Genomic DNA, 14238 nt, shown 5'->3' with positions numbered 1-14238 from the left:
CACAAGGTTGGGGTCAGGGTTACGAAAATCTGTGACTCAGACCATCTGCTTTTTGTCACCTGATGGCTGAAAAACAACTGGACGAAACAAATAAAGTGTGACCAAATACTGTCTCTGTGACTATATTTGTCCATAATGTGACTAATGATCACTAAAGCTGGATATCAGACCTCAAGACTTTTTGAGCAACAAACAAAATGTCAACAGCAACCAGCATTAAAAACTCATGACTGCAGCTGAGCTCCAATGATTTTATTGTGTCACCAAAACATTAACATAAATAAACATTTTGATTACAAGGCATAACATAAAAACAAAACTGCAAAGCAAGAAGGCAGAAACTATACATTTTTTCTAAACTGAGTCGTGACCAAAATCATATTTATTTTACTATTTAAAAAACAAAATGCTATAGACATGTTAATATCTATGTAACAACCAAGAAAGCACTAGAGAGCTAAAGTCATAGCTGAAAATATTAGCATCCTTGCACATTTTAAAAAAAACTCACTATTTTCTCTAAAATACATTTATATTGACAAAAGTATTTTGCCCGTACAATTGTTTATTCCACTTCTAAAAGTAAAGTAACTTTATTTTTTAATAAGAGCTAAGCATATCCTTTTACAGCATAAAATAAACAGAAATAGCATGGACAAAATTCTTGACACCTGAATTTAATAAATGCTGAGCACTTCCTTTAGGCTTCTCTGAGGTTCTTGCACATATTCACTGGCAATTTTGGCCCACTCTGCTTTTGAAAACTGCTCCAGTTTTTTTCAGATTTGAAGAGCATAATCTTCCAACTTCTGTTTTCACATTTCCCCACAAGTGTTCAACAGGATCTGGATTTAGACCGTGGCCACTTTAGAGCAGCCCGGCATTTTCTTTTGAACCATTTCTGGCTGCTTTTTGATTTGCGTTTTGGGTCATTATCCTGCTGGAGGACCTATGACCTTCGACAAAGACATATCTTTTTGATACTGGGCGTAACGTTGCTCATCTCAGCCCAGTCGCCAGCAGAAAAATTTGGCAGTGTGCATTGCTGCAAACCAATGATACATTACATTTGACATTTGGCATAGTGGCAAGATGCCTGCCAAGCTGCAGACCAACAATAAAAACAAAACCAGTTGTTGCATTTCTAGCCACTTTGTAGCCATCAAATGACTCATTGCTGTGTTTCCACCGAAGATAGTGCCTTTTGTATCAAGACATCACTATGTTTTATTCATGGATAGTGACACAAAAGGTATTTGTGTCTTTTTACAGAGACATCACCGCATTTTTACCAGATATAGTGCCATGAAAGACGTTTGTCAGTTGCCAAGACTGCTCTACGTTACCCCTGGGGATAGTATCACAAAAAGTGAAGGCCAAGACGTCACCGTGTTTCCCGGGATAATGCCCTGAAGAGTGGTTGTTTATCTAACTAGACATAAATGCATGTCCACTGTGGATAGTGACACAAAAAGCAGTAAAATTGTTGTTTTAATTGGAGATTGAAAAGCAGTTGTTCTTTACCGACATCACTGTTTCCAGCGGGCATTGTGCCACCAAAACTGTGTATTTCAAGCCAAACATTTTATTTTCCTAACCCTAACCCTAATCAAGTGTATTTTGTGCCTAAACCTAACCACATGTTAACCAGGCGTTGTTGAAATGTGACGTTTTAACGTGTCCGCTACATAATAATGTACAAATGTAACGTATCCATGGTTTGCAGAAATGTACAATGCCAACATTTATTCTGGTGATTGGGCTGCTTATCTATACATACATACTATTATATTATAATATATATATATATTATTTAAGTATATACCAAGACACTGGTATTTCAAACCAACCCTAATGATTATATGAATATCTTTAAGTTGCTTGCTTCTGTGTAATAACTGTACATTATGTATACTGTTGGGAAATATGTATATAAACAATTCAAAGTGGAAAGCAAGTTCATAGTCCAGCCCATGAAGTTTTATTTGATTGGTGGAAACTGAAACTTCATGGGCACAGTCTCGTTGCTGGAGTAACTGGGTTCGGGGGATGTTGGAGAGCAAACTGAGAGCACTTTGGAAGCAGGTGAGGAGGGGGAGATGGAGGAGGAGCTCACACTCCGTGGCATCGCCCAGAGGCAACACTGGCAGCCTGAATCATGGATGAGCCTCAAGACGTCGTTACGGAAGCGCACACCCACCAGGGCGTACAGGATGGGGTTGAGGCAGCAGCGGGTGAATGCCAAAGTGCAGGTGATGTACTCCAGCAGGAGACCGCAGAACTGCCCTGCCATTTTAAGTGACAGCACCACCGTGTACGGCAGCTGGAAAACCAGGAAAACCAGGACCAGAGCCACCATTAGCTTCAAGGTGCGCTGCCGGTGCCACTGCTTCCCCCGACGCTGTGTGTTCCCTTCCCACAGCACTTGAGCGATCGAAGAGTAGCATGTGACCATTACAAAGAAGGACAGGCAGAAGACAGCAATGATGCAACCATTGGTCGCCATTTTGACTCTTCCACTTGTCAGCATGCCGCAGTATGCATCACTGCCAGACCCTGACACCCCAGCGTAGAGGATTTCAGGCAGGCTGAGGAGCCCCGCAACAAGCCACACACCCACAGCAGCGACTTTGCCGGCTGTTAGTATCTGACTGCGCAGCCTGAGCATCTCCTGGGCTCGTGCCACTACCATGTAGCGGTCAACGCTGATGCAGGCCAGCAGCAGGAGTCCACTGTAGGTGTTGATGGCGTAGCACGCACGTGTGGCTCTGCAGAGGGTGACAGAGAAGATCCAACCCAGCTGAGTGTCGACGGCCTGAAATGGGAGCGTGAGGAGTAGAAGAAGGTCAGCCAGTGCCAGGTGGAACAGGAAGACGTCAGTCATGGAGCGAAGACGGACGCGGCGGTAGAGAGCAAAGGTGGCAATCACCAAGCAGTTTCCCATCACGCCCAACAGGAAGATCAGGCAGAACACACACGTCTGGAAGGTTTTGATGGTGAACTCCTGATCTCCAGCTTCACAAAAGTCGTCAGAGTCCAAATCATCAAAGTCTGAGATGTTACTTGTGTTAAAAAAAGAGTAGTTGAAATAATCACCAAAGTCGCCATATTCATGGGTCCATGACATGTCTGGTGGGGACAAAAACGAAGACTAGTGAGCAGTTTATCTTGCAATGAAAATGATTATTAAAAAGAAATCCCACTGTGACTAAAATATCAATGTCATCAATTTATGATTCTGAAAAGACACCTACGTTAAAGAAGAGTAAAATTATGAACATTTTAGTGTTGTCACGATACCAAAATCTTTGTTTCGGTACCAATACCAATATGAATTTCGATACTTTTCGATACTCTTCGGTACTTTTCCTAAGGAAAAGTTCTTTTGGATACAAACCTTTAGAACAATAAATAGTAGGGGTGTAACGGTACCAAAAAAATCATGGTTCGGTAAGTACCTCGGTACGGACGTCACGGTTTGGTAACTCAAATGTTCCACCAAGTTTGTGTTGTCTCGTGTTGTCTCCCTTTGCGAGGCAGACTTTCTCGTCTTTTTTCACGTGCGCCAGCTGTGAATGTTGATACAGGTGTTGTCATACACACCACTTGTGCAATCTGTGCTCCAATAGGAACAAGAAAGGCGTTTGTGTGCATAATTGAGTAAAATAAATTAACTAAATTAATGAACTGAATCAATTTCAAAGTACCGGTATGTTCCAAATGCAGTATAGTACCGCTTGGAATACTCTAGTACCGCGGTACTATTTTAGTACTGGTATACCGTGCAACACTAGAACATTTTAAGTTTAAAGAACTCTTACTGACTTTGCTAATCCCTGAACTTTAATTTGTTAGTAAAATGTCTCTCAAACTATAACAACCTATCACCCTATTTACACAGAGATACCGTGATAGTGATGCAACGAAGACCCTTCATTACGTTCACTTGTCTTTTTTTAACCGAACCAAACAACACTGGCATCATGCTGCCCCAGTGTGTGATTTCTGATGGCATGCTGGCATTGTGAAAGCAGAAGAGGTGTGACGAGCATGACGTTTAACACAACCACAATGACGTGTATTGTGACATGACATACCCGTCAGGCAGCACTTTCTGAACAATAACAATGGAAATACAAATTCCCCTTTTTTACACAGCCTGTTCAAGGCAGGAATATCATGCTGTTATTCTGCCTTGCTGCTCTGCATAAAAGGTATGATCACAGAATAAAGGGACAGAGTTGTCTCACCTATACGCCGGCAGTGTAAGTAGTAACACAGCTGGATTTACATGTAAAAGAGACTGTTGGTAGGACAGGACCACTGATGGGACTGGTGTGACATTTTGATGACATGTTATGTGTGCAATCCACCACTGAGAGATTTAAAAAGTAGCTGGTAGAATTTAGCAGCTAACTTAAAGAGGAAAGAGCAGAAGATATCCACAAATTTGGGAAAACAAAGAGGTCAAGGAGCTCCTTAACGTCCATGCAGAGGACGAGATCAACAGCCATATAAAAAGGACAGTAAATAATTGTTATTGCCATGTTATTCTGTTGTTACTGTTTAGGAAGTGCTGCTGACGTGTATGTCATTTGTCACACAAGCGGCTGAAACTGTTACACGTCACGCCCCCTTTGCTTCCGGGATGCTGGCATGCTGTCTATAATCACTCACTGGGACAGCATCATGCAGCTGTTTGTTTCTGTGTAAAAATGCAAAGGTGGCGTAAAGAGGGGGCTTTGTAGCGGCCCTATCATTGGATCCCTATTATGTGGCGGATGATCTTGTCCTCTGTTTGGATGGTAAGGACCTCCCAGACCAATGTGCAGACAGTTTTGGTTGCTGTTCTTTTAGTTGGCTGCTAACTGCTTCTAGCCGCTCTTTAAATCTCTGAGTGGTGGGTCGCACACCTTTTATACAGATGTTGATTTGGCTCAGTTACTACCTCTGCACTCTCAGCTTAAAGAGGGAACAACTTTGCCCCCCCCCCCCCCCCCCCCCCCCATTCCATGTTCATTCCTTTTATAAAGGTGGAATTATGGCGCAACATTCCCGCCTAAAAAAGGCAAAACGTAAATTTGAATCCTATCTTAATGAACAGGGATTTAGTTTTAAAGTTCACTAATAATTTTGAGCTTTTGAAGAAGTCAGTTTGAGCCTGAAGACTGCACAATAAAACTTTCTGAAACATGTCTTTGATGATTATGACTCAATCTGGGCTTCTACAAATGCCACAGTGAAACAGACTTGCGTGAGAACTAATCATTGTTTAAAAAAACTATGTTATGTTCTTAAAGACACCTGGGTTGATTCTGAGCAGAATACTGTAGCTGGTGTCACGATATCAGGAAATACCAACATCTCCACAAACAGGCTGAAAGTGAGAGACATGCAGCTATGTTCTTCAGTTTGACTAAGCGGTTGTGATATTTTAGTCATTTTGCTCTGGGTTGCGTGACACTGGCAGCAGGTCGTTGGCACAGGGGAAATCGTGGGCAGCTTCAGCGTCTACAGATCAGTCAGTGTCGCGTGTTAACAGCCTTTATAGGCAGTTTCCAAAATCACCTTTTATCATTTCATCTTTCACTGTGTGGCTTCTCATACTGCTGAGGCTACTCACTACAGTTCATCATGCTCTTTTCTATTAATATCTTATTTTTATAACTTCTTTATCTGACGGTTGCATTAAGGACTTTACTTTAAACAGGTAAGAGAAACAACAAAACAAGGAGAAAATGTTTTTTAGACAGTCTTGTGAGCAGAGCAGCAAAGGGATTACCTGATATGTCTTTATTTTCTTTTAGTTAAGAATTACTTTTACTGTGACCAGGAAATATCAGGTTCTCAAACACTGTTTACATTTTGGGTGTTCCTGACAAAAAGTGAGGTGTGAGACTATATGTGATTTAGTGTAATTGTAATTTTCGGCTCTTTAACAAGCAATAAAGAACGTAGCATTATTTAGTTTGCAATCAAACGGAGACTCAGCCAAAGCGGAAACTGCTGCAGGTTGCGTTGTTCTCCCTTAAGTAGATAAGACTAACTGACAAATTTAACAAAAAATATAGAACATTTGTCCGTATGTTGCCCGGGCAACTAAAGGAAATGTCAGAGAATATGAATTTGAGTCATGGGACGGTTGCTTTCTGATGATGCGCAACCCAAACTGTCAGAAAGTTTTGATTCAAGTTACAGTTTGTAAACTGTGATGGTGATAAGCCTCTTTATCTGCTTGATGAGTCACAAGAAGTGACAGTGCAATTTCATTATACAAATATACAAAAAGTCCTAGAATTGTAGTCCACAACTTTCTTATCTTGACCGGGTGTTCCCCTCCGAGTCACAGCTGCAGTTATACTGCATAATGCTGGCTCCTCAAATAAATAAAAAAAAATACTGACCTATATAATATGGAAACACTTTCTCTGTTGACCTCTAAAATCAAATTTTGCATTTGACACCATAGATTTTAAAAACCTCCTCTTCAAAACTGCTAAAAGATCAGATGAGGATGGTTCAGAGGTTCCTGTAAATGTAGCCCTCTTGCAAATAGTAAAGGAGTACCACTAGGATCAATACTTGGTCCATTACTATTTGTAATACCTATAAATAAGAGCATTACTCCTATGTATTCTAATGTCCACTATTAAACCAATGATATGTTTTGTGCCACTGGTTCTCTTCCTGCTCAGGCTCTGACTCATCAGTCTCTTCATTCTCAATCTCAATCATAAGTACTAAATACAAAAATACAAAATAAATGGTATTCTCCACATTTATCTGTATCTCTGGCTATTCCAAAAAATTCTAACTTTGATTTCTAAAAAACAAAAACATAAACAGACTGTCATTCACAATTCAACCGTTAATCCACTTTAACAGAATGATAGATTTGAAAGTTGTGCAAAACCATTGCTCATTTAACTGTTATTTTTGTACTTGACTAGAGTGACATTGTGTACTTTCACACTCTTCTGTCTTCACTCCAGCTGTTAAATATAGTCTATTACTGTCAGTTTTATTACTGATGCTGAGTTTCGCACACCGAGTCTTTCACCATATCGCAATCTTGGACAATCATCATAGCGGCCTGTGGACATGAAATGATAGAAATGACATTTTTAAGTCTAGTTATCAGATGTTTATAACTCTTCAATTTGACTCTTCTATTTTTGTGACTCTTCCATTGATCAAATATTTTTATTTTTTAATAATTCAAATCTTTTGCATAAATCTCCGTCGCAGTGGACAGCTCGAGAAATATAATGTCATGAAAATATGTCATTATAATAATATGACATTTTCTGATGCTATGATCGTCGGGCAGCAGTATCTCTGGACTAAAAGGTTTTATAGCTGGAAGACCGTCCTGCGACAATTTGTCTTTCAATGTTCCAAAATATTTCTTGAACAGTCAGAGCAAAGTCTGTTCTCAGTGTAAATAGGTTGTTTCTTTTTATTCTTTTTGGGTCTGATTGTTGGTTTTCAAACTGTGTTCATGTCTTACACTGGCTGTCTCAGGTTACGCTAAATCTTTTAGGATTTTATGATATCAGGTCTTTCTTGACAGATTTTGATTTCAATAAGCTCTGATATACATGATCAAATTATTATTTTAGATTTTATACCTAAAAACATTTGTTAGCAGTTGTCACTGTCACAGTATGAGCTCTACTGTAAATATCATCTACAACTTTCCCTGATACTGTGTCATATTAACATAAAACAATCAGGATATACCTACGCCTTTGCAGTCAGTTTGAAAGTGAGATCACGTCTAGCAGCCTTGGTTTTTGTCGTATGGTTTGAGTGGGCAGCAATTATATTTTTGAATCATTTTTCATCATTGTGTGTGACACTGGTGTCAGGTTGTTGGCATGTGGGAAACCATGAGCAGCTTCAAGATCAGCGGCGTCACATGCCACTACAGTTAGTTGTGTCATTTCTTCTTTTACTGTTGCAGCTGGGTAAATGATAATTTTATTTTTACCCTTGTTACATACATGGGGTTTGCCAGGGAGATTACGAGTAAATAATCTCCCTTTAAATTCCCTGTAGTAGAATTTACGGAAAATTCATGAATTTGACATTTGATAAACTTGTAAAAGGAAAGAAGGGATGTCAAGATTTTTTGTATGAAAATAACTCATATGAATATGAGTCATATGTGGGGTTTTTGTGTGATCAACCACAACCACAGTGCAAGAAGTTTTAGCATCTTAAATTGTCCTGCAGTGACAAGAACTAATTTCATGACTTGATATCAGTGAGCAATGTTGAAATGATCAGCTGATTACATGCCGATGCAGATTAAAGTGAAGCTGTTACATGTAAGTTGAGTCATGTTTATCAAAAAGAACATTTTAAATACAGTACATTTTTGCATTAATAGAAAAATACATTTTATTCTTTTCTATTAATCCTGCTTAAATGCTTTTAAACATAATTAAACTCTTTATTGCACTCAGTGTATCTGCCACTCTAGAAACATTCATTCAATCACTTTTTTTTATCTTTATTGCTATTTCAAAACTGCCAGATTTTCTAAAGTGGTCTTACCTGTGCTGTTTGAGATGTTACGCATGTCACAAGTCGTCCTACTGTGTCTGAGGGAGAAGTCTGAAAAGCAGGCTCTCTTAAAAACAAGCCTATGGGCTAAACCATAACCACCTCCAGCCAATGAAACCAGTTCTGTGTTTTGCTGACCTAGCCATACCCCCCCGGGCTGGATGTTTGTCACCAGGAGTCACTGCGGGAGCATGAAGCATTGGTGATGTGTTTGTAGATCTGTCATATCTCTGAGAATGACTCTGTGGGTTGCTTAAGATCTGTCTTTTAAAGTATGATTTGCATCCTGATCTGCAAAATCTTCTTGTTGCCTGTCAACAGATGTTAATCATCTGTGTAACCTTCCTGTTTGCATCTCTCACTGCAGCTGCACAAAGATTTGTGTAATTATAACCTGTATTATGAAAATACTGTAGGTGTTAAATCCACAATTACATCTTTGATATACTGTACATTTGATTAAGATTTTGCTTTGACAAATCCTGTCCTAACAAGAGGAGACAAAATTCAGTGAAAGACAGAACAGTGCAGAGAATGTGCTCACAGTATCAAGCTGTAGGTTCAACAGGCGGATAAAACGTGCACAAACATTTCAGGGTGTGACTCCTGACGAGACTTAAATCAGTTCACAACCTCTCCTTGACCTCTTTTTGCGTTTGTGGAGTAACCGAGCCACTGAGGGTCAAACCGATCGTGTCAAACTCTCAAATTCTCAAACTTCTCGGAAGGGGTTCACACGACTAGTGAACCTTTTTGTGCCTTTTTGTTTTTACAAAATCAAAACTGAACTTGTATTTTACATTTAGTTAAGCTTTATTTATTTGGGATATCTCATGGAGATCGAGCTCTCTTTTCCCCCGTTAAAGGGTTTTTTGGGGGGAGTTTTTCCTTATCCGCTGCAAGGGTCCTAAGGACAGAGGGATGTCGTATGCTGTAAAGCATTTGTGATATTGGGCTTTATAAATAAAATTGATTGATTGATTGATTGAAGACTGAACTGACCAAGAATTACACCAGGGGTGTAACTATTAGTTGTTTTCATTATTAATTAATTTGAAATTATTTTTAGCAATTAATTAAAACATTGTTAGGTCTCAAAATGTCCTGTTTTGTCAGAATAGAGTAAACAGTTGGGGGCCTAATATAGATCCTTGTGGGACTCTTAATGAATCAACTGAAAGACAATGTTAGCGACCAAAATGCTACATTTATCATCCATCCATTAGCTAAACCGGCTTATCAGCTAACATTCAGTGCAGGGCAAGGTACACCCTGGACAGGTACCCAGTCAATCAGAGGGACACTTACAAAAATTAAGCCATAATATCCCAATACGGCCGCTGCCATCTTGCGCTGGTGACGTCATTTGAAGGTAGAGTCTGTGCAGTAAAGACCTCAGCGATGTCAAGTTCCCGCTCAAGCACCCATCCAACCTATCACTAGCAGTGCCATTGATCACAAGCACACTAATTGCATACATAGCTTTAAATCAGACATCAGACAGTCTATGGGTCAAATTGACACCTCAAGGCAATTTTAGGTCGCAATTTACCAAACTGGCATGTCTTTGGACTGGGGGAGAAAACCCAAGTTTGAACCCAGAGGCCTCTTTCTGTGAAAGTACGGTGCTAACCACTGTACCACTGTGCCACCCTGTTTCGTTTAAGGGTACCAAAAGACTCGGACAAATCTTCAAGAGCGCTACACAGCGCTGCTTCTTATTTGCACTGCAGAAACTCCTGTGAAAGGTGAAATTAATTGTTCAGTTCATGTTCCAGAAAATATTATTTTAATGAAATAATCGTAAATATACCCAAAATTGTTAAACTACAAATTAAATTAACTTACAGTGGGTGGGGGATATTAGCTTATATTTTGTCTGCTTCTAAAGGGACCAAATGAAATGATCTGTGCATGTGTGTGTGCAGGAGGTGAAAGCATGGGTCTGAATTTGCCCAAGTGCCCGATTAACCCCGCTGCACTAATTCAAACTGCAAACGTGCAACCTGATCGCTGCAGAGACGTTAATGAGGATGAGCATCAAACCACAGTGTTTGCCTCAGACGCTGGCACCAGACCCTGAGAAACATACAATAGGTTGATATGAATTGTTTCTGCTTGTGGGAACTCTTTGGCATGTTGACAGCTGGGCTGAGATGTTGACAGTTCTTGATCTACAGTGTGGTTTTTTTTATTCTGTGAGTTCGACCCTGCTTGCTTGTTTGTATATGCGGTTCTTGTAAAATGATGTGAAACTGGTGACCTAGTATTCAACCTGTGAACACAACATCCAGGTTGTGCTCAGTGATTGGCTCCTTGGCATGATGGCTACTTTTTTCTAAAATGATTCACCTCCCACACACATCCAGCTTTTTTATTTCACTTAAAACTACATTGTTTTTCAAAATCAGTGACTAAAAATGCACTGAATTTAGCAAATAATGGTTCCCGTGAGCTTCAAACAACCACTTACCTATTACCAATGAGACCATATATTTTTCTTTTAAATTTTGTTGACAGTAAGATGTTTATCCATTCCGGCATATTGTGTAAATGGTTTCCAAGTTAAATATAATGTGTTGTTTTTTTTGTTTTTTTTACAGTTTAAGACAGATCATCTGTACATTTTCTATAAATGATTAATATGTCATTATTAAGAGCAACAGTTGCATCTTGATAAGCCGTCTGGTCTGCAGTCATGAATTAAAAGGGTTTTTTTAAATGGCTCATGTTATTTATGAAGCATTAAATTGTTTACTAACCATTAACAAGGTCATCAGTTAGAACTAATAAACTTGTCATAAAGTTATCAGAAATTGGCAGTGACATTTTAATTCATATTGAGCAAGTACGCCTAAAATCTCAAATGTTGTAAGTATGTTTACAAAGGCATTTATTTACAAAAATATCCGTTTAACCTTGACCTCATTTTAATTCTGTATTCACTCTCTAATTTTATTTATTTATTTTTTGTTTATTGGTGTTTAACTTTCTGTGTAATTCTGATTAAGAAGCTGCATTTTGTTCTTCATATTTTACCTTTTAATATATTTTGTGGCACACTGTGGTCTCATGTTCTAAACATTAAAACATATAATCAGTAACATCTTATTATGTAGTGCGTTACATAATTTCGTAGCATTAGCATGTCTTAAAAAATTCTTTAGTAATAGTACTCATAGTGGTAGGAAGTGCGAAAATTCACAATTTAAGGTACAGTATTTTTATCGTTGCTTAATGACAATAAATGCTCATTTCAGAAATCCTAAGGGTAATATGTTCAAAAGTCTTATTTTGTCCATTCATCTGTGAAAATATAAATTGAATTTAAACATTTCCAACAGTGTTGAGAAAGACTGAACATTTTAAGTTTCCTAAAGGTGGAATTTATGATTGAGATGTTTTACTGAATTGCCTCAGACTTTAGAGGTGTGCATAGTGAAACCACTGACCGCATAACTGCTTTATTGTACATTAATTCCCAAAGCAAATTCCCCATTCAATATTAAATACAGAATAACAACATTTATTACAGTTTAATGTGTTCTGAATATTGCCACAGAACATGTCATCAGAATTGCATTATGTACCATGCATATTATATTAAACCACTTTAGTTAGTATGCAACTTGGTTTAATATCTATATTATGTTTTTATCAACTACTGTAATACAGTACAGTAAAATAAACAAATCTAATTACATAATTATTGAAATAAAACATTAAGTTTAATGCTAATTGCAGATATTTTTAACAGGTAAAAAAGTTTAATTGTCCTGCATATTACAGGGGAAAAAAACAGAGTATGGGCTGTTTGCAGAACTGAATAAAAAAGTCAGACTTTTTCCAAGCATTTAAAGGTGCAACATATACTTAGATTATTATTAAATTATTGTTTATTTTAGCGTATTGTATTTAAAAAAATGTCTTCCAGAAGCTTCAGTTTTTCCTCATGACACCTGCTTCAGTGCACTATGAGCATTAAATGTGATAACTGACAGACTGACAGGTTTTACAATCTGAATTCGTCGTTAGAAAGCAACTTATCAGTGAGTTTGAGATGAGAGAAATGAAATGAGTATCATATTCAGTGGAGTGGGTGACAGCATTACTGAGAACAAAATGACAAATATGAATGACCAGCTGCTCGTTGTTACCACTGGAGGGCAGATTGAACCCAGCTTTAGGGATCATTTCAGCACCAGCACACAGCAAACATTTACAGAACATCACTGCTTCGTCTTGGAGTGATTGTTAATTAAATATTAATTTACAACTCAAAAAGTGTTGTACTGTGGAGCTGCTCTTTATTTACACTGTTTATGGGCTGGGCTGCTGTTCTGTACGCTGCGCAGAGACCCTGACACGGCTGAGTTGTTGACAGTGATCTCGTTTTGGAGAAATGCTCTGAGGAAGTGCGTTTATAAAAACATCTGTATTCATGAAGGTCTGAGGAATTGGTAGAGCGGGGTGTACGGCAGATTTAGGAACTGATGCCAATACATCACACATTTTGTTTTTTAATTTTAATCTAGTTTTATTTTTTTCATTGAACAAAAGAAGCCAAAGTTCTCAAATATTAAATGTTGCACAAACACAAGTAGCCTCACTGTACAAGAACTTTGAATACATAGAAAGTATAGTATAAGTATTTATTTGGATTCTCGTCCACTGATTGGTTAGTTTTTTCTGCTGAGTGTGCTTCTTGTTGTCATTTATTTTTTGTTGGAATTTTTGAATTATGTTAGGTTTTCCTAGTTTTTCTTTTTCTAATGTTTTGTTATTTTCCTTTATTTAAGGGGAGGGTGTCTTACATACAACTGTGGCTTCTTGGACTCTCCTGACACATTTAATATCTGGATTTTGTGCAGTTTTATGGGTCTGCAAAAAAAAAAAAAAAATTTGAATAAATACATTTTTGTATAAATTTGACCTGATATTTAATGGCATTTTTGTACTTGACAGTTTTGCCAGTTGTACTGAAGCTCTAAACCCAGCCCTAATAATCAGACCTTAACATAGAGCTGAGCAATATATTGATATCATATTGATACTGTACCAATATTGTGAGCTCATCTAAAACTGCTGCCAGAATCTTGACTCGAACTATAAAATATGACCCAATCACACTGATCCTGGCTTCCCTACGCTGGTTACCTGAACTGATTTTGAGATTCTATTGATTACTTACAAAGCCCTGAGAGGACTTGCTCTTTCTCGCACCCTGAGATCCTCAGGTGCATCTTTTCTTGTTGTTCCTGGGTCGAGATCGATCCATAAACGTGATAAAGCCTTTGCAGTCGGAGCTCCACAACTTTGTAATTGCGTGCCTGAGGAGATCAGGGCTGCAAACTCAGTTTTATCTTTTAAATCACCCAATTCTTTGAAATTGCCTTTCAGTGATTTTATCTGCTTTATTATTGAGTGTTCTACTTGCTTATGTTTCTATTGCTTTTAGCTTGTTTTACTCACTTTGTGTTTTATTCGGTTTTGTAAAGCACTCTGTGACTGTTATTTGAAAAGTGCTATTTAAATAAAGTTTATTATTATTATAATTATTATATGAGCCTAAATATTGTCTTAGATTTTGGACATTATAACATCGTAGGTGTTGGCAGCCTGCTCTTATTCTAAAGTTGTCAAATACCACCGCTTTGTCACTGATTT

The 14238-nt window shown here is 38.2% G+C and overlaps 1 protein-coding gene across 1 annotated transcript; it reads right to left on the bottom strand.

Moving 5' to 3' along the window:
- Positions 1-237: 237 nt before the first annotated feature.
- Positions 238-8797, bottom strand: ccr10 (chemokine (C-C motif) receptor 10). Its single transcript, XM_033612180.2, has 2 exons — positions 8563-8797; positions 238-3129 (listed from the first exon to the last, which is right to left on the bottom strand). Exons 1-2 carry the CDS (start codon positions 8585-8587, stop codon positions 1982-1984), a joined length of 1173 nt encoding a protein of 390 aa, XP_033468071.1. The 5' UTR covers positions 8588-8797; the 3' UTR covers positions 238-1981.
- Positions 8798-14238: the final 5441 nt, after the last annotated feature.

The sequence above is a fragment of the Epinephelus lanceolatus genome, chromosome 21, assembly GCF_041903045.1.
Source record: "Epinephelus lanceolatus isolate andai-2023 chromosome 21, ASM4190304v1, whole genome shotgun sequence".
Taxonomy (NCBI): domain Eukaryota; kingdom Metazoa; phylum Chordata; class Actinopteri; order Perciformes; family Serranidae; genus Epinephelus; species Epinephelus lanceolatus.
Note: the sequence above shows the minus strand (reverse complement) of the source record. Positions and strands in the feature narration are given on the sequence as shown.

What these genes read in the sequence shown, in the direction of transcription:
- ccr10 (XM_033612180.2), bottom strand. Translation starts at nt 8,587, where the DNA reads ATGCGTAACATCTCAAACAGCACAG. An exon ending in TAACATCTCAAACAGCACAG is followed by an intron (nt 3,130 to 8,562) that starts GTAAGACCACTT and finishes TGTCCCCACCAG; the next exon opens with ACATGTCATGGACCCATGAA.